Raw genomic sequence first — 19,525 nt, 5'->3', positions numbered from 1 at the left:
AATCCAAATAAAACTTAATTTATTGATGCTGCTGCTGGCCCTCAGCCCTTGCTGCACCCCACCCCCATCAAGGTCTGCAGGGGTGGGGGGGCTGCATAGCCCCCACCCCCAAATCCCCCACGTGATGCCACAGACCCAGCATCTTAGGGTTTCTTTTGCATGCCCCCCTCAAAGACCCCAAGCAGCTGCAGGAAGCTGAGGGGGCAACCCATGGGAGGTCCCCTCATGTGGGACAAGGAAAGGGGTGCCCCAAACAGCCCTCTCTGCGTCTAGGGACCCTCTGGGAGCGGTGACAAAAAAGAAGGTCTCGGGGTCATTGCGATGGTGACAAGGAGCACATCAGGCTGTTAGGGGAGTGGTCTGAGGTACCCAAGGTGGGCAAGAAGGGGGCAAGGGACCCGGCCCCACCTTGCTGGGACCAGTAGAGCCAGCTCGGAGGTCACAGATCATGCTGGAATCCATTTCCTCACCTTGATTCCCCATCTTGCCCCCCTCCCCAGACCCTTCACCCCCTCCCCATACTGAGAGCTCCACCACACCCATTGCATGAAACATGACAAAAATCACTTCAGATTTACCAAAAAACCTCCAAACAGGGCAAGACAAGATGGGAGTTTAGTGGGGGGAAGCACACACCAAACACCCCAGTAATAAACAGAGGGGGGATGCCAGGGGTGCCTGGCTCATCCTTCATCTCAGCCGGAGTGGGGCGATGGGGGGGTCTGGGGATAGCATCACCCCCCTCCCCCCTGGGGATAGGGAGAGTCTGGGGGGATCATCCCAGTGGAGAAGGTATGGTGAAGGGACCCCTGTCATGGGGACCCCCACCCTGGGGCCCCCCCAGAAGGATACTTGGCAAGGTTGGGGGCTGAGCACCCACAAGGGGACCCGGCTGCCAGCCCCACTGTCCCCAAGGGCAACACAAACCCCCGGCGGGGGACGGACCCAGCAAGTACCTCATGGGCAAACTGGGTGGGAGTGGGGGGTATGCCCCGGAGGCACGGATGGTGTGGGGTGGGCTCTGGGGGAAGGCACTGATCTGGCTCTGCTGCAGCAGGATTCCCGGCCTGGGGATGGGACTTCTAGCACGGGGACAAGCACTCCCAGGGTGGGAATGGGGACCCCCCCCAACGTGGGAATGGGACCCCCGTGGGGGGGACAGGGAGCCTGGGGATGGAGACAGTACGCACTTAGGTGGGCATGGAATCCCCAGAATAAGGAGAATAGGATCCCTGGAGATGGAACCTCTGTGTGGGACAGACCTTCAAGGGGGGGCGTGGGACCCCTGGGGATTGGGGTGGGGACAGGACCCCCATGGTGAGGAAGGAACCCCCAGAGACAGGGACAGGGACCCACGGGGTGAGGACAGGAATCCCCAAGGATGGGGACAGCACATCCAGGGCAGGGATGGGGATCATCAGGGTGGGGGTAGAATCCCTGGCTGGGGGTGGGGACAGGATCTTCTGGAGTTGGGACAGGGGTGGGACCCCCAGGGATAGTGACAGGCACCCCCTGGGTGAAGATAGAGATCGCCCAGAGTAGGAATGGGACATCCATGCTGGGGCCAGGGACCCTTGTGGGGGGATGGGTGCCCTGGGGTGGGGACAGGAACCCTCAGAGTAGGGATGAGGCCTTCAGGGTGGGGACAGGATCCTTAGAGGTGGGGATGGGGACCCTAACCTCTGCCTGGTGTTGTCTATGGGGGCTGGCTGAGCTCTCCCATCCCAGTCTATCCCATCCCATCCCTGGCTAGGCATCATGAAGGCACTTGGGTTGAGACACAACTTTGCTTGGAGCCTCCTCCTCCTCCTAGCTGTGAGGGGCCATAGGGGGAGCCAGGGTCAACCCTTCCCCCATCCCTTCTCCCAATAAATAAAAAATAACTTAAATGTGAGGGTACCCCATAGAGACCCTCATGTGAAATTATCTGACCAGGATCCACTACCCCCTGACCCCCACTCCCCCTTCCCACCCCATTACCCCACATCCAGGGTGGGGGGTGGGCTGTGGGGGTCCTGGGGCTCCCACCGGCTGCTGGTGATGGTGGGATGAATGGATACAGGATGCAGGACTGTGGGATGAAAGATCCTCAGCTGCAGGATGCAGGGCTGCAGGATCTGGGATGCACATCCATGGGACCCAGGATATGTGGCCACAGGACGCTGGGCTGCAGACACATGGCCACAGGATCTGGGATACTCAGCTGCAGGATGCAGGATGCTGGCCCATGGCGTCCAGGGTACGTGGCAGCAGGATGCAGAATGCACAGCCAGAATGTGCATCTGTGGGATGCAGGATGCTGGGCTGCAGACACACGACTGCAAGATCTGGGATGTATGGCTGCAGGATTTGGGATGCTGGGCCACAGGACGCAGGATGTGCAGCCACAGGATCTGGGATGCTGGGCCATGGGATGCACGGGATGCTGGATGTGCGGTGGCAGTTACTTGCGGAGCTGGAGGCTCTCCAGAAGGACACGTTTGTGGCCAGGCTCCAGCACTCCAGCCTCCTCCAGATCCTCCTCTGTGATGTCACTGGGAATGAGGCACAAATGTGGGTATCTCTGCCCCAGAGGGGTTCCCCAGCCTTGCAGGGGGGGCACCCCAGCCCAAGTGGGGTCCCCACTTGGGGGTGCTAGAGCCCCCATTCGGGTTGCTGTGTGCCTACCAGGCTCCATCCTATACCTCCTGTGGGGTTTTGTGACCCTCGGGGGGCAGTGGGGATCTCCAGAGGCAAAGGGCACCTCGGGAGCAGCTGGGGCACCTAGGAGCAGCAGGGACACCTGGGACCAATGCGCCCCCCTCCTGCCCCGGCAGCACAGAATCTTTGGGGGCAGTGGGGACCCCCCAGGGACAGTGACAATCATCAAGGGCAGCACCCCAAAGGACCTCTCCAGAACCCAGGCATCCCTGTGACCCCTGGGGAGGACATGGACCCACTAGGGCTGGCCAGGCCAATGGTGGGAGTGGGTGGGGATCCCTCCCCACAGTTTTGGGGGGCTGCTCACCTGAGGAACTCCAGGTCATCCCAGCCATTGCGCACCAGCCCCTCCTCGTACCGCTCCAGCCCCAGTGCCCGCAGCCACTCGCCCACGCCAGGCACAGCACCCACGCCACGGCCCAGCACCTGCATCCCAACAGCCTCAGCACCATGGGGCCCCCCAAAAGGAGCCCCGACTGAGGCGCTGAGGAGCCTCAGCATGCTGACCCCCACGCACCCTGCATCACCCACCTCCTCAGCCAGATCCTCCTGGATGCTCTCCTGGATGGAGTGGGGAGGGAAGGCGAGGGGGCGGCCATAGTCAGAGTGCAGACAGCGGGAAGGCAGCCCCCCCTTTGCCAGCAGCGGTGGGGGAGGGACCACCCTCCCCTTCCCACCCCCATAGTCCACCTCACTCAGCGTCTTGGCCATCTGCAGCACCGAGCAGGAGCGGTCATCCAGCAGCCCTCCCGGCAGCCCCCCGGCAGCAGGCAGCCCCCCGGAAGTGGGCAGCCCCCCAGCTGCAGGCAGCCCCCCAGTAACTGCTGTCCCACCAGCACCCTCTATCCCAAATCCAGCCCCGGCAGCTGAGGGAGGCCGGGGATGCAACTTGGGCAGGGGAGCCTCGCCAAAGGCAGCAGGGTGGGATTTGGGTTCCTCACACCCAGTGGACACTGGCAGCTCCTTGGGGGGGCCAAAGAAGGTGTTTGCGGGGAGCTCCAGCTCCCGTGGCAGTGGTGGGGGGGGAAAATCCGGTGGCGGCAGGTTGAGGGTGCCAAGGTCCTCTTCCTCATCACTCTCGCCACCACGGCACGCTGAGGGGCACCGGCGGCGCTCCGGCACTGCCACCTTGGCTTTGGGTGGCTTGCCAGGGTCCCCCGGCACCAGCAGCTGGTGGGGGACCCCCTCCAGCACGTAGTATGCCGGGTTGTTGAAGCTGTTCTTCAGGGGACCCCCCAACAGCTCTGGCATTGCCTCCACCTTGGACCTGCAGGCACAGGGGTGAGCATGGCACCCCCAGAGTACACCCCCTCCCCAGCCCTCCCCTTATTCCCTCACCGGCTCGGGGTGCCCTCATCCCTGGCGGTGCCACGGTGTGGGGCGGGCGGCCGCGGTGCTGCTGTGGTGCTGCTCTTCTCAGGCTCCTCTGGGAGCTTCACCAGGATGGTGGTGGGGGGCTCAGCACTGGTGGGCTTCCGCCCCACAGACCTGGCAACAGGAGGTGTTGGGTGCCTCATGGGGCTTGAACCTCTGCAGTGAGGTTCAGACCCCCAGGACAGGGCTCAGATCACCCAGGACAAGGTTCAGACCCCGTAGGATGGGTCACAGCAGCCCAGGTAAGGGCTCAGATCCTCAGGATGGGGCTCTGCCCTCCAGGACGGGGTTCAGCCACCGAAACATAGCCAGCACCACGTTTGGAGGCTCAGAGCCCCATCCCTGCCCTGCATGGCACAGAGCCAGCATCAGGACTGCCACCATCACATCCCACACACCAACCCAGAGGGATGCTCTGAGCATTACCTGTGCTCAAGTGAATCCCTGAGGCCTCCTGACCCCCAGGAACCGGTACCCCCCACCCCACCGAACCCTGTCCCCCATACTTGGCATAGTCCTGGGTGGCCCTGGCACCTAGTGGTACTTTCCCTTTGCCGGCTGTCGTCTCGTCCTTATCCACGCTGATCCACTCTGCCGGGGGACAGGGGCTCAGCAGTGAAGTCCTGTCCCCACCTTCCCCCCCAGGGTGAGGGATCCTCACCATAGAGCCTCTCGCGGGTGCCCAGGCGCTCCGTGGGCACCCGGACCTTCATGGAGCCGCGGATGTTGCCAGTTTCCTCACCACGGTGGGACAGATAGGTAAGGAACTGCTGCGCTGTGCTGCCGATCATCGACTTCAGGGCAATGACACACTCCCCTGGGGGTGACAGTGGGGGAAGTTGGGGGTCTGCACCCCACGGACACGTGGTGCTGGTGCAGTGCTGGAGTGGACACTCACCGTAGGACTCGTAACCATCAAGGGATTTGACAGTGAGCAGGAGGTGCTGGTCCTGCAGGTACTCAATCTCGGAGAGGATGGGCTTCAGCTGTGGCCGAGGGGATGGGGTGCTGGAACTGAGTGGGAGTCTGCCTGCCTGCAGCTCCCCCCAGCACCAATCCCTGTCAGTCCCCAGCCCCTCCTCACCGTGGGCAGCTGCCGGGATGACCACTGCACCTTAAGGAAGTTGATGTTGTCACTGCTCTGGCTGTCATTCTCGAAGCTCTTCTTGAACTCTGTGGTGGTAACAGGACATGGCACCACCCCATCAGCCTCCAGGATCCCATGAGCTTCCTGGGACTCCTCTCAAGCCCTTAGGGACCCCCCACTTCCATCCCAGCCCTCACCTTCCAGGCAGGTAGAATAGAACTCGATGAAAAACTTGGTGCGGCTGGATGTCTTTACGATGGCCTCTATGCTCTCAAACTCGATGTACGCCTGCTCTGAGGACTTGGAGAGCCCTCCATGGAGAGGCAAGGCATTGGAATCTCCCTGGGACTTTCCCATTTAGAGGGAGAGGTGGGACTACAGTGGGGCAGGGGACAGTGAGGTATCCCTTTGGGCACAGGCACCTTTTTTGGAAACAAACTGGGATGTCACTCCCACCTCGAAGGAGCCGAAGACAGGCGAGTGGTCACTGGTGACGATGTCATCTGTGCACCCTACAGCCAGTGGGGATGGGGAAGCAGTCAGGATGGAGGGGGGACTGTCCCAAGAACAGGGACGAGGGTGCTGGGGGTGGTCACACGGCTCACCATAAGCATTGCAGTTGACATGAGTCTCGGGATAGGACTTCCAGAGGATGCGGTCACACCAGGATGGCACATTGGTACGCACCTGGCAGGGGTGGGGATTGACTGGGGATTCAGGTTGGGGTGTCCTCCACTCCCCTGACTCCCTCCTGCCCCAGTACCTACCCCCGTGGGTTTCTGTTTGTGCCAGACGTAGGTGTCCCGGGAGCCCCGCTCATAGCGGTAGGTTGGGGGAAAGGTGATCTCCTCCTCACCTGCAGGAGCAGTGGGTCAGGACAGTCCGACAGCAGGGGCTGCAGCCCTAGACCATCCCGGAGCCCCCCAGTCCTTACCAAAGCGCAGGAACACCTTGTGCTTCTCCTTCTCCAGGTTGAGCTGATCCACCTTCAGCAGCGGCTCCAGCTCCTTGCGGCTGATGTAGTTCAGGATCTCCTGCGCGGACAAAGGAGCTGGCACTGGGCTGGGGGGCAGGACCCTGACACCCCCACACCCCACCCCCTTCCCCTGACCTGGATGTCCATGTCCAGGCGGTAATTGAGGTCCCCAAACCAGAAGAGGTGGGTGAAGCGAAGGGAAATGTCAAAGGAGCTCAGCTGCTTATCCCCCAGTGAGAGCAGGCGCAAGATGTCTAGGTAGTTCTGGTTCCTCCTGAAGCAGGGGACATGGGGACAAGGTATCAAAGACATGGGGGCAGGGGGAACAGTCGCCTACCAGCCCAGGGTGGGGATGCTCACCGTGCTGTCTTCTCGTTGCCAGAGGTAAGGTGGCAGTTGACAAAGCCAAAGGAGGTGCCATTGAACATGAAGGAGACACCCACAGCACCCTTGTTCCCTGTGAAGGCATGGGGACATGGGATGGGATCAGGCACCACTGACCCTACCTAGGGGGTGGGCACCCAGGTGGCCCTAGGTCACGGTGATGGGGCACAGTCCCCACCCAGCCAGCCGGCATGGGCATGTGCAGCCAGGCATACACCCAGACCCCTTCTCATGAAATACGCCCCCCAAGAGCCCCCTCGTGCAAAGCACACTGGTCCAGAGCCTCCTCATGCAATGCAAACATTCCCAGAGCCTTCTCCGTGCACTGCACACAAAGCCCTTCTCGCGAAACACATACACAGAGACCCTTCCTCATGCCACACACGTGCTCTGGGACCCCTCCGTGTGCAACACACGTCAGGACACGCACACTGGGACCCCTCCCCATGCAATGCACACATACCAGGACTCATCATGCAAGGTACACATGCTGAGACTCCTCCTCAAGCAACACATGCAATAACAGGACCACCCCCTGCAATGCAGATGCCCCAGGACCCTCCCACTGCAGTGCACACCCCCTATGTCCCCCCCATGCCCTGCTGTGCTCCTACCCAGGGTGTTGGCGATCCCTGTCTTGACACTGGAGGTGCTGACGTGGCTGATGCGGTTTTCGTGCTCTGGCTTCACCAGCACCACCACCTTGATGTTCCACAGGGACTGCATGGCCACCTGTGGGCCCCAGCACCCTCAGCCCCCTGCCAACATGCATTGCGGCCCCCGGGGCCATGGGGGCCTCTCTGGTGCATCCACAGGGGATCCTCATTACTGCTTCATACCAGCCTCTCCCTCCAAGGGCTGTTCCCAGGGAATCCCACCACCATCAATCAGTATCCACAGCCACCCAGCACCATGAGAGCACCCCTGAACAGCCACTGTCACAGAGCCAGAGCACAAACACCCCCGGGACACTGAGCATCACACACCTCCACCACCCACCAGTACCTGCAGCCCACAGTCCCCAGGATCCCCTGGACCCCCTGGGTCTTACCGGGCGGTACTCAACCTCTGTGAAGTCCTTGAGAACAGTGCGCAGAAAGTCCACCCACTCCTTATCTCCCAGGGAATTTTCCTGGGTGCCGAAGACGTAGATGTCATGAGGGATGGCCATCGTCACCTCATCCAGGGTCTTGCCCAACCCCTTGGAGGTGAACCACGAGTTGATGTTCTTCGGGGGGGGAACGCTGCCTGCAGGGGAGACAGCAGAGTTAGGGGGAACCCCTTGACACCCCACCACGGCTGCCCCCGGCCCACTCACCCATGTTCCAGGTGCCAATGAAGATGGAGATCATGTCAGGCTCATCCTGGTGAGAATGCTTGTTCTTCATCAGCTGCAGGAGCTGGCAGAAAGCCTCACGCTTCTGCAGGAGGGGGCAGTGAGGGGGGGCAGAGGGGCTCCCCACAACCCTCTCTAGCTCCCCTGCGTTGGCTTAGCCAAACTTGGCACCTTCTGGGCATAGGGGACTGCCACAGGGACATCACCCAGCCATCAGGCATCAGTACCCAGCACCAATCCCCAAGCCCTACCAGGACCCAGAGGTTAAATCCTGCCCCACCCCATCCCTCATGGGTGTCTTCACGATGTCTTCATGACCCCTTGTCCTCCCACGCCCCCAGCTGAGCATCACCCACCCGGGCACTGACGAAAACAAAGTCTTTCCGTTGCGTTTTATCCTTTTCCTTCTCAAAAACGATGCCCAGTTTGTTCTGCACCCGCTGTGACTTGATCAGCTGCCGGACTGGGGAGGAGCGATGAGAGCTGGGAGGGTGCTGGGTGCCAGCTGGGTGCTGGAACCCCCCCCTTGGTCCATGCTTTGGGGGACTCCCAGGATGAGGACACCCCTGGTATGAGGAAACCCCACCACTTCCAGCCCACCACTGAGCCCCATAGGTATGCTCCCCAGTGCAAAGGCAGTCCCATGAGTGCTGGGGCACCCTGGATACCTCCCCACTCACTCTTGTCATGGGTGAAAGTGTTCCAGTCCTCCTGGGAGTCCTTCTGCTTCTTCAGCACCACCAGCTTCCCTCCCTCCACATCCACACTCAGCGTGTACTTCTGTGACTTCCCGATCTTGGTCAGGTCCCCCAGGGTGATATCCAGCTTCACCTGCGAGGGGACACTGGAATGAGGGAGGACACAGGGAACACCCTAGCACCCAATCTGGCATCTAGCCTCTCCCAGAGACACCTAGGGGTCTGTGCCCTCAGTGTCACACCAAAGCCACTCAGTTGATGCTGAAACCACCTCAAAACTCGAAACTGGGCAGGGCAGAGGGTAGGGTAGGGCTCACCTCGAAGGTCTGCACTGGGATACTCTTGGCCTTGTGGGAGAGGGGCTGGGGGGAGGTGGCTGGGGTGGCCGAGCTCATCTCCTGCAGGGCCTTCAATGCCTGCCAGAAACCCCAGCAGGGTCATCCAAGAGCCCACCAGTCCCCCCAGCTCCATCAACCCCTCCGGATCCACCAGTGTTCCAAGCCCCACCAGTCCTTGCAGTCGACAAGGCCCGACCAGCCCCCTCAGCCCTACCAGTGTCACCTCCACTGGCCCTCCCCAGTCCCACTGGTGCCTCAATCCCAAAAGCCCACCCCCAGCTCCCCAGCCTCCCAGCTCCACCAGCCCAGCAATCCGCGTCAGCTGCCCCCGTCCCACCAGTGCCCTCAGCTCCACAGTCCCTCTAGTTCACCCAGATCTCTCAGGACACTCCCATCAGGACATCCACCCCTGCATCCCCAGCCTCACCTTCTTCTCGATGGATGACAGGAAATCTTTCAGCACAGAGAGTTTCAGCACCAGGCTCTCCAGCTCCTGCTCTCCGCTCTGTCCTGCTGTCTGGAACCCCCAGGAGGTCACCCCAGCACCAGGATGTGACTCCCAGACCCACCCCAGAGCCTCCCCCCACCCTGAGTGGTAAGGCCCACCAGCACCCTGGGATGGGGCAGGATGGTCGGTGTTTCTCCACAGGCTTTCCCACCATGGATGTTACCATGGTGGGGTCTGTGGACATGGTCCATGGTGGGGCGTTGCCACTGCTGTGCCCCCATATTCCCCTCACCTGCTGCAGGATCTTGGATACCATGGGGGAGCTCTGCTGGTCAAATACCTTGGAGAGGATCTCCACCCCTGCCAGCACCTTGTCCACCTCACTGGAGGGGCAAGAGGAGCTGGCTCAGTGGGTGGCATAGAAATCCCTCCATCTGTCCATCTGTCCCAACATCCAGCACCCACCTGTGCAGCCGTTTGCAGGAAGTGACAAGGGTCTTGTTGAGGTGGGGGAGACTGTTGGCCCCTCCCCTCACTGCCTCCAGGTCTAGGGTGTAGCTACCCTTCAGATACTCATGGGAGATGCTGCTGAGCCCATTGGTGCTGCAGGGAGAGCACCCAGCTGGTGAAGAGCCAGCAGGGAGGAGGAGGGACAGACAGTGGACAGGGAGACCCTCACCTTTCCACCGGCCCCTCTGGCAAAGCTGGTCCCAGGCCGGTGGGGCTGAGCCCCGCCGAGGTGCCAAAGAAGCTGGTAGAGCCAGAGCGTGGTGGCAGTGGTGGCTTCTCATCCTCTCCATCTGCAATGGGGCAATGAGGGGGGCAGTCACCGCCACCCCAGGAGTCTCAGGACCCTTTTCACCCACCCATGTCACCCTGCCATACCAGAGTAGTCCCTGTCCTCTACGGTCTCCTTCTCTTTCTCCCTCTCGACAGGGAAGAGCAGGGTGCAGACCAGCCCCTGGTTGGGTTGCAGGTACAGGGCAATCAGCTCGCTGAGCGTCTTGAAGCGCCGCACCTGCACCCCCTGTGATGTCTGTGGGGACATGGGGACAGCGGGGCCATCAACGCCTGCAGCCAGCATCACCAGACCTCCCCAGGTGGAGACACCACCAAGCAGGGAACCCACCATGCAGGAATGCCACCATGCAGGGACCCCCAGGCAGGGATCCCTCCAGGCAGGAATGCAGCCATAATGCAGGGACACCCATGATGGGATGTCCCCAGGCAGGGATATCACCATGTAGGGACCCCCTCATGCAGAGATTCCCATGCAGGGATCCTCCCATGCAGAGATGCCACTATGCAGGAACCTCTCCATGCAGGGACCCCCATGGTGAATGGGGAAATGACCCCACAACCCCATGGTGGGGAGCAGGGCCCAGTGCAACATCACAGTGCCATGGTGCCATCTGCGGGGCTGGTAGGTGGGCTGGCAGGGTGCAGGCAGCAGCCATCCCTCGGCCTCCTCCCTCCCAGGGGCAGCTTTTCCTGCTTGCCTGGCCAGCACAAAGAGGGTTCTGTTGCTCTAAAAATACCCGGTGCTGCAGCCGGCCAAGACAGGCACAGCCAAGCCATCCGGCACAGCCGGGCACGCGCATGGCACTGGGCCACGGCTGAACCCAGCACAGCCAGAGACATGGGCAAACTCACGGCACGAGGTCACCACCGAGCACTGCTGAGCTGGAGACTCCCCACTGCCCATGAGCCAGAGGGTGTCCCATGCCCACGCTGCCCACCTGCACAGCCAGGAAATCCTCCTCGTCCGGCAGGATGCGGTAGGTGTGGACGTGTTTCTGGAACCTGTAGCAGCAAGGAGGGCATCAGGGTGCTGGAGGTTGGGTGGCATCCCCCCACCTGCCTGCACGGCCCCCACCAGCCCCGAATGGATGTCCAGTAGGATGACCAGATGTCCAGGTCTTGTCCAGCCAGACCCCTACTTCACCAGCACCCACAATACCACATAGTGGTATTGGAGTGAGGAGATCCAACACCACTATTCTCCACAGCATGCAATGAGCTGACAGGGAAACCCATTGAAAACACATGGGAAAATGCTTGCAGGATGGGTGCTGGGAGTCCCAGAGTGACTCCCCTGCTTGCTCCGACCCCACAATCAACGCCACTATGTCCTTGGCAGTGCTGCTGTCCCAGCCGCACTGCCTGTCTGTGCCAGAGGCAGTGTCCCCGGCCCACAGCACAGGCAGGAGCTGGCAGGCGCAGGCAGGAGCTGGCAGAAACAGGCAAGAGCTGGCAGCCAGGACGCCAGGAAACAATTTATTTTCCAGTGGAAGCTGACAGGAACCAGGGACGTGATCCCAGGGCAGGGGGTGACAGGCAACGCTAAGAGATGGGGTGACAACATCAGTGGGTTCAAGGAGCAGGACTGAAACCCCAGGGGTGTCCCCTCCCCATGTCAGGGACTTCAGGAGACAGGAAGCCCCAGCACTGCCAGATCTCCTCACTCCAGTGCTGTCAGCAGGGACAGTGGCTCCTGGGCTGGCCTCTGGCCACAGAGGGCACCATCGAGGCAGCTGTCACCACACCAGGGCCACTGGTCCACTCAGTGACTGTGCCCCCTGCCCTGGTGGCACCTCAACACAGGGCTGGAGGACTGGGACGAGGCAGCATCCATCCCCCCCTACACTGTGCTGTGTCCCTGGATGGGGTGCTATGCCCCCATGTACCACTGCACAGTGTCAGGGGTCCCCTGGTGTCACCCCACAGTGCTGGTTACCCTGATGCCACCCCACAGCACCAGGTCTAGTGCCAACACACTCCCTGCAGTGCCAGGTACACCATTTCTCCTCCCTCCCCTGGAGGTACAACCTACCACAGCACCCTTGGGGTCTTCCCGAGTGCCCCAATGCCCAATCAGGGGTCATGGGGGGGGGCATGGGGGACCTTCCAAGTGGTAGGGGGGGGCTGAATGAGAATCCACTATAGGGGGGCTGTATGGAAAACCTTGCTAGAGTGGGTGAAGGGATCAGGGGTTCCCAGCTCAAAGGAGTCCGTGGGAGAATCCCAGCTGGTGGGATGGGGGTGCACAAAGACATGCCTCCCAATGAGGGGAGCAGAATGCATCTCTGCGGGAAGTCCTAATGCACAGTTGGGGTCTCCACAGCAGGAACACCCGTGGGGGTGTGATGGGGGGGGTGCAAGAGGAACCCTAGCACATAACCAGTATGTAGAACTCCAAATTTGAGGGGAAAGGAGCAGGACCCCTAGGAGGAACCTCAGCTGTGGGGCAGGACAACGGGTTCTCTGTGGATAACCAACGGGGGGCTGGAGGGACAGCCAGCACAGGGGGTGGGTGGTACAGGGGAGAGGGACTGCAGGGCCCCCCTGGCTGCCCAGTCCTGCACTGCTAGCGGCTGCTATTTTGGTGAGCAATGACGGGGGGGGGGGGGCAGAGAGCACCAGGCTTGGGCACAAAGAGCCTTTATGCAGGAGCACCGGGACTCCCCTGTCTGCCCTGACGCGCAGCCAGCACCCTGCCACGGCCCTGCCAGCACAGCAGGCACTCCCATATCCCCACTGCCCCACGGCGCACAGAGGGGCACCCACCACCCTACTCCAGCAAAAGCAGGGTGGTGAGGGGGACACTGTGCACCCACTGGCACCACCCTGGCACTGGTGTCCCCATGACCTGGCGGCAAGCCCGGATGGAGGCTCCAAGCCCCCACGCTCCTGTGGGATACCACACCAGGACCGTCCCTGCTGGCACTGCTCACCAACTGGCAATGCCAGCACACCCTACTTTGCCACTGCCATGTGCCAGCCCTGTGGGTTCCAGTGATGCTCCAATATCACAGCGAGGCCACAAGAGTGACACCCTGGTGTGCCATGGTGAGATGCCCCAGTATGCCATGGCGAGAACAGGGTGAGATATCCCGGTGTGCCACATCCAGGCTGGTGAGGCCATGGCGCACCGGCAGGAGGGTTAAAGGAAGCCGACACTGCCAGGATCCCGCTGCAGTTCCCTTTCCTCCTCCTGACCCTGTGGCTATTTTTAGGGCCCGGCAATAGACAGGGCCAATGGCCCCACAGCCCTGTCCACCCACTTGCTGGCAATGGGGGTGCCTGGTGAGATCACAGCACCAGGGACTCCCAACGGTCCTTATTGGAGTGCAACCTCCCAACTTGGCATCTCCATGATAAGCTTTGCCATGCTGCATGCTCCCATCCCACAGCCCATCCATGTGGCACCCACAGCCTCTTCACCAGGCAGTGAGAGATGTGAGAGACACCCCTTACGCAAGCACCTGCACCACAATGCTGTCTGCAGCCCCTGTAACCCATACTGGTGCTACGTTGCCCCCCAGCCCCGCAGCACCATCAGATGCCAAAATAGCGTGCTCTCCCTGTGCCATGGCCCAGTGCTGGTCGCCAACTCAGCTTTGTGGTGGGGAGCCAGTGTCCAGAGCTACACCGTGCCCACATGGCTGGGAAACTGCATTCGCCACTGTCCACGGGACAGGACAACCACGCCACCACGGAGGCTGCATGCCTGGCACCTGCACGTGGCACCAGCATACAGCAGCCCCAGGCCAGGGCAGGCCGGCTCAGAGTGCACTCCTGGTTCTCCCACAGGCTTTCAGGGCACAGAAAAGCTTTGAGTTGAGGTGCCCTCACCACTGCTCCACAACTACATCAAGGTCCAGGTGCTGGCACAGGTAGCTAGCCTCGAGCAGAGCCAGTGGCATGCCCCGGGAGCTTCCCAGGAGCACCATAGCACATGGAACATCACCACCACAGCAAAGTGCCAGAGGCCGTGGGTATGGTGGGGTGCTGTGGCATGCCACCAGACAAAGGCATTTCAGGACCCCCCAGGGCTGTCAGCACTCACCCATGACCTAGCACAAGCTGGGAGCCATGGAGTCACATGGTACAACTCAAGGGCACAGAGCTGTCCCCCCTCCCCAGGGTGGGGACCCCCAGACAAGAGGGCAGGAACTGGGGACCCCCAGTGCCATGGGTAGGCTTAGGGACCCCAAAAGAGTGGGGTAGGGGCCAGGCCCCCCATCTCATAGACCCTCATGGTAGCAAGGGTGGGTGTCACAGCCCTCCTGGAGCCAGCACAATGTCTCCCCAGTGCCATGGGACCCCCAGTCTCTCCAGTGTCACCCTGTCTGCTGGTGTCTGGTCCCCTGGGACATGCAGGCCAGAGCAGGTGCCATTCCACTGGTGCCCTGTGTCCCAGAAGTGTCCCTCTGAACCCCTAGGTCTCCTCGTGTCTGTGCCTCCCCAGCACCCACTGACCACAGCTGTCCCAGTCATCCTGTGCCCAGTTCCCCAAATTCCTAGCAACCCCCACAGTACTGGTGACCCCCATGTCTGATGTGTCCCCCCAGGTGGGTCTCCCCCTCTGCCTGCTGCCCTCTTGGTGTTGGTGCCGCCCCCCGGTGCTCCCTACAGGCTCCCCTGGATCCCTTCCAGCGATTCCCACTGCTCCCCCTGCCAGTGCTTCCTTCGTGCCCCCCCGCCCTCGGTTCCTCTCCCACCGTTCTTCCCGGCCCTCCCGCCGGTGGTGCTCCCCTGAATCCCTGCAGGGACACCCTCCCGCCAGGACGCCCCAGCGTTCCCCTGGTACCTCGCGGTGCTCCCCCAAATCCTCCCCGCTGCTCGCCCAGGATCCACCCCCGTTCTCTTCCCGACCCTCTGCTCTCCTCGGACCACCCCCGAGGCCTCTCCGGTGCGCCCATGAACATTCCACTCCTACGCCCGGATCTCCCCCGGTGCCCCCGCCCCGTGCTTCTGCCGGGATTCCCCCCAAAGTTCCGGCGGTACCTCACCGGTGCTCTCCCAAGCTCCCCGCCGCTGCTCCCCCAGGGTCACCCCCAGTCCTCTCCCCGACACCCTGCCCGTACCTCCGCGGCTTCCCCGGCCCCACACCGGTCCCCTCCCAGTGCCCCCCATCCAGTTACACCCGGTGGCTGCTCCCGGATCTCCCCCTATGCCCCCCGGTACCTCGTGGGTGGCCCCCCGGCACCTCCCCGCCCGTACCCCACTCACAGCAGGCAGAGCGCGTAGGCCCCCGCCACGCTCTCGCTGTCCCGCACCAGGAAGCTGCCGTCCCGCCCGGCCCGCGCCAGCTGCTCCTCGGCCGCCGCCCGGCTCAGGTCCCGGTGGTACCAGAGGGGCACCGGCACCGGGGCCGCCCCTCCCGCGCCCCCCGCGCCCGCCATGCTCCGCCGCCGGGGCCGCGCCGCGGGACCGCGCTCTGAGGGGGAGGGGGGAGCTGGGGGGCGGGCACCGGGGCGGGGGGGCGGGGAGAGGTGGGGGGACGGGGACATCCAGGCGACGGGGGGAGCTTCGGGGGCGCGGGGGCACCGGGGAACCCTGGGGGGGGGGGAACCTACGAGGTCCCCGGGAGGGGCACCGGGAGAGATCCGGGGGTGGCCACCGGGGGGGCGATCGCGGGAGGGGACCCGCGAGGGTCGAGGGTGGCACCGAAGGGGACGCGCCGGGGCTCCTGGGCGAAGAGAAGGGGGGAGCTTGGGGGAGCACCAGTAAGGTAACGGGGGAGCACTGGTGGGGTCCTGGGGGGCGCACCGCGAGAGGCACCGGGCCGGGGCACCGGGGCAGATCCCGTGAGTGAGATGTTCAGGGGGCATTGGGGGATCCGATCGAGGGGCAGCGGCACCGAGGGGCGGGGAGCAGGGGGCGGGATGGGGACCACCGAGGGGAAAGCACTGGAGAGATGATGACACCAGGGGAGCACCGAGGGATTGGGGCACCCAGGGGCGTACCGAAGGGAGGGACGGGGGCACGGTGGTATTGAAGACACTGGCAGTATGAGGGTACCGGCGAGCCGGGCACTGGGGAAAGGGGGGCCGCGGTGGGGTCAGGGCTGGGGCCAGGGGTTGAAAAAGTTGGGGGCGCAATCCGGTTTCACCACCAAAACCGGGAACTTCTCCATGGCCCAGGGATCGGGACGGCGCCACCCCACAGCTGGCAACAGGCGGCATGTAGGGAAAGGGACCCCTGGGATGGGCTCTGGGCAGGCAGAACTCCCTTTGACAGGTATGTTCTCACCTCAGGCTCCCCGGGATGTCCTCCCCTGTTCCCCCATAATTTTCCCAGTCCCATCCTGTGCACCTCAGGGTGTCAGTGACGCCCGGAGCTGTGGAGCCGTGTCAGGTGCCGGGACACATTCAGCGATCCCATCCCCCTGGACCCCAGTGGCAGGGAACCCTGTGCTCTCTGCTTTGCCTGGCACAGTGGTATGGGGGACAGTGCCAAGCAGCCAGGTTGGCTGGTACAAATAAATGGGAGTGATGTCTGCTTCATCTTCCCACGAGAAGCAGGATCAGACAATCAGACACCTCTGGATCCCTCAACCATCCTATTGCCCCCCCAACTCTCAGCCCCACAGCACCCCAACACCAAGCAGGGCAGGAGCTTTTATTCATGAGCCACATGCCTGCGGGGAACACAGCTTGATGACATCCCATGGTAGGGCACAGGGCAACTTGGTGAGCCCCCTGACCATCCACTGCCTGCTCCTGCCTGCAGCCCCTCCTGCTCAGAGCGGGGCCAGGAGGGTGAGGGGCAGCAGGGCCAGCAGTATGAAGACCAGGGAGTTTCGGGGAGCATTGCCACGGGCGTAATATTGGGCGACGGCAATATTGGGGTTCCCCTGCACGGGATCAAACCACATCTGGATGCAGCGACCGCTGCCACGGTGGTGGGACGTGTAGCGGTATGAGCCAGACCAGATCTGCTCGCAGAGTGCAGCCGCCGTGGGGAACACAAACTTGAACTTCTGGCACATTGCACCCTTGGGACACTGGTTGGTGCCTGATGGGGACAGCGGGTGAAGTGGGTGAAGGGTTTTGGGAAAGGGAGGGTGTTGTTCCTCTGCACATGGGGTGCATATGGGTCTACACTGGCAATTGCTGGGAAAGAGGGGGTTGACCTCAAGGTAGCACAGGTCCACCACCACATCATCCCACACCCCATGAGGACCCTCACACCCCCAGGCCCACTCACATGCACAGGGGACTCCCACCTGGCTGCCACCCCCACCCCATGGGGAGCTTCACACCTCCTGGACCCACTCACAGCCATCAGAGAGGGTGGACACAACTCCCTTGCAGCAAGATGGAGGGTGACTGGAGACCCACAAGAGGGTTGAGCCATGATGGGGGGTTGCCCCGCAGTCCTCACTCACCTGTGGTCCAGTTCCAGCCCTTGTGCCAGTTGACCTTGCAGGTGACAGCATCCTGGCAATCCTCCCACCACTGCTCGCAGTCCTCCTGGCACAGTGGCACATCCTGGATCCGCTCCTTCCGCCAGCTGGTGTCTGCCTGCAGGGACCCCAGTTTCCCCCAGTTCACCCCAGGGATCGTGGTGGGTGGGTGAGAGGGGGTGTGCACCTACCTGGTCTATCCATGGTCCCAAGTTGGGGGAACACTCGTAGAGACACGTGTCCTGGATGAAGTGGCGCTTGCACTGCTCTGGCATGGCCCCACAGTGGTCCCAGTTGAAGTTGTACAGGTAGGACTGGTCCTGGTGGGCTTCCATACTGGTGTTGGCAGTGCAGCAGGCATTGTCCTTCCAGAGGACACACTGCATCAGGGTAGCCAGGGCTCAGCTGGGACCCATCAGGACCCACCGGGGTTCAGCTGGGACCTGCTGTGGGTCCAGGGAAAGCACCAGGGCCCACAGGTGGGTGACACGGAGTGATGGAATTCCTGTCGGGGCACAGAGCCCCCCAGGCTCCATCCTGGTGACCCCCCAGCGAATGACACTAGTGAGTGCTGGCGCAGTGGGTGAGGACCATACCTGCCCATAGAGCTGCCCCTCAGGGCCAGGCTCTGCTTTATGGTGCTTGGCATCCATGCAGACATTGAGCAGCGAGTCCCGTGTCCCCATCACTGCTGTGGTGGCAGCTGGCCAGGCCACGAGCACCAGCAGCACCAACACCGCTGCCATCGCTCTGCCAGGGCAACAGCAGGTCAGGACGGCAGCACTGAGGGATGCGGTGACAGCAGGGACAAAGTCCCCCACCATGCACGTGGGAGCATGGCAGCACGTGGTCACTGCTCAGGACCACCAACGGTGGGGTCAGGGATCTTACCTGGGGGGTCCCAGGGGGCTCTTACCTGGTGGGCAGCTGAGCTCCAGGTGCCGTGGGACGAGTGCAGCTCAACTCAAAGGTCACGGCGCAGCACAACCCTTGGCCACTGATCACGGGATGTGCAAATGCGGCGGATTGGGCAGCACTGAGGGCACGGAAGAGACAGTGAACCCCGCCCTGGCACCCCGCTGTGTCCTGGCTTGACACTCGTGCTCATCCGGGCCCCCCCAGCCATGCATGCAGCCAGGATTCGTCCTCCTGGCGCCAGGCTGGGGCCATCATCAGCCAAAATCCACCCATGGCTGTTTTTCCTTCCCTCCTGTGGGAGGTGGCCTGATTCCCTGACACCGACACAAGGGGCAGGACCTGGCTCCCCGACACCACAGGGTCCCTGTGAGTGACTTGGGGACAACAGTGGGTAAGAGTTGTTGCTGGAGGGGACAGTACCCCTGTGGGATCACAGATGGCCACAGGGTAGAGGAAAGTACCCCTCATTGGAATAACAGATACTCCAGGGAATCACAAATGTCCCATGGAGGGGGGACCAGATACTCTGTGGGAGAGCAGTCACCCGTGGCTCGGGAGTGACAGAAACCCTCCAGTTTCAGACATGCCTCGGGGGGAAGATACCCTGGGAGGGGCAGATACCTCCTACGTCACACACGGAAGGGGTCGGGGGGGAAGATATGCCTCTGGGGTCACAGATGCCCTGAGGAGGGGGAAATTACCCCGGAGTGGGGTCACAGATACCCCCACCCAGGGATGATAGTTGCCCCCAAAGGAGCAGACACCCCATGAGAATCACATATGGGATCACATACCCCACTGGAGTCACTGCTATCCGTGGGGGTCACACACACACCATTAGTCACAGATACCCCAAGGGGGGCACAGATGCTCCGTGGGGATCACAAATACTCCCTTCACTGGGGTCACAGGCCCACCGCGTTGGGGTCTCATATCCCCGGAGGATCACAGATAGCTCCGAGGATGGTCACTTGTCGCGGGGAGATATCCCCGCAAGGGGGTCCCGGTTGCTCCAGACTCGGACGCGCGGCGGACCCAGCCCGTCACATGTCAATCAGATGTCGCCCCGCCC

General features: G+C 62.3%; 2 protein-coding genes across 4 annotated transcripts; both read right to left on the bottom strand.

Annotated features, from left to right (window-relative positions):
• Positions 1–2: 2 nt before the first annotated feature.
• Positions 3–15,574, bottom strand: INPPL1 (inositol polyphosphate phosphatase like 1). 2 transcript variants are annotated; one of them, XM_085073872.1, is made up of 28 exons: positions 15,357–15,573; positions 11,081–11,144; positions 10,227–10,377; positions 10,021–10,141; positions 9,807–9,944; positions 9,634–9,724; positions 9,321–9,410; positions 8,873–8,971; positions 8,538–8,688; positions 8,214–8,320; positions 7,840–7,942; positions 7,573–7,769; positions 7,136–7,253; positions 6,498–6,594; positions 6,273–6,411; positions 6,096–6,195; positions 5,929–6,017; positions 5,767–5,848; positions 5,584–5,673; positions 5,359–5,472; positions 5,159–5,247; positions 4,973–5,060; positions 4,736–4,891; positions 4,581–4,665; positions 4,039–4,188; positions 3,232–3,967; positions 3,008–3,126; positions 3–2,534 (listed from the first exon to the last, which is right to left on the bottom strand). In XM_085073872.1, exons 1-28 carry the CDS (start codon positions 15,527–15,529, stop codon positions 2,444–2,446), a joined length of 3,828 nt encoding a protein of 1,275 aa, XP_084929998.1. In that variant the 5' UTR covers positions 15,530–15,573; the 3' UTR covers positions 3–2,443. The 2 variants fall into 2 exon arrangements, with proteins under 2 accessions (XP_084929998.1, XP_084929989.1); XM_085073863.1 differs by having other exon boundaries at positions 3,008–3,967; positions 15,357–15,574.
• A 1,160-nt stretch (positions 15,575–16,734) lies between these two features.
• Positions 16,735–19,510, bottom strand: LOC146445419 (folate receptor alpha-like). 2 transcript variants are annotated; one of them, XM_085073884.1, is made up of 6 exons: positions 19,248–19,510; positions 18,452–18,571; positions 18,132–18,285; positions 17,727–17,915; positions 17,518–17,653; positions 16,735–17,144 (listed from the first exon to the last, which is right to left on the bottom strand). In XM_085073884.1, exons 3-6 carry the CDS (start codon positions 18,279–18,281, stop codon positions 16,870–16,872), a joined length of 750 nt encoding a protein of 249 aa, XP_084930010.1. In that variant the 5' UTR covers positions 18,282–18,285; positions 18,452–18,571; positions 19,248–19,510; the 3' UTR covers positions 16,735–16,869. The 2 variants fall into 2 exon arrangements, with proteins under 2 accessions (XP_084930010.1, XP_084930019.1); XM_085073893.1 differs by having other exon boundaries at positions 18,452–18,532.
• Positions 19,511–19,525: the final 15 nt, after the last annotated feature.

The sequence above is a fragment of the Lichenostomus cassidix genome, chromosome 1 (genome assembly GCF_008360975.1).
Source record: "Lichenostomus cassidix isolate B80296 chromosome 1, HeHo_3.0, whole genome shotgun sequence".
NCBI classification, from domain to species: domain Eukaryota; kingdom Metazoa; phylum Chordata; class Aves; order Passeriformes; family Meliphagidae; genus Lichenostomus; species Lichenostomus cassidix.
This window is presented reverse-complemented; position numbering and strand designations above follow the sequence as displayed.

Excerpts from the sequence above, each read along its gene's own strand:
- LOC146445419 (XM_085073884.1), bottom strand. The coding sequence starts at position 18,281 with ATGGCAGCGGTGTTGGTGCTGCTGGTGCTCGTGGCCTGGCCAGCTGCC. Across the intron at positions 17,916-18,131 it reads AGGGGCAGCTCTATGGGCAG|TGTGTCCTCTGGAAGGACAA; the intron begins GTATGGTCCTCA and ends ACCCTGATGCAG. Across the intron at positions 17,145-17,517 it reads GGGCTGGAACTGGACCACAG|GCACCAACCAGTGTCCCAAG; the intron begins GTGAGTGAGGAC and ends TGTCCCCATCAG.
- INPPL1 (XM_085073863.1), bottom strand. The coding sequence starts at position 15,529 with ATGGCGGGCGCGGGGGGCGCGGGAGGGGCGGCCCCGGTGCCGGTGCCC. Across the intron at positions 8,972-9,320 it reads TGTCATCCATCGAGAAGAAG|GCATTGAAGGCCCTGCAGGA; the intron begins GTGAGGCTGGGG and ends GGTTTCTGGCAG. Across the intron at positions 6,196-6,272 it reads GCCTGGACATGGACATCCAG|GAGATCCTGAACTACATCAG; the intron begins GTCAGGGGAAGG and ends TTGTCCGCGCAG.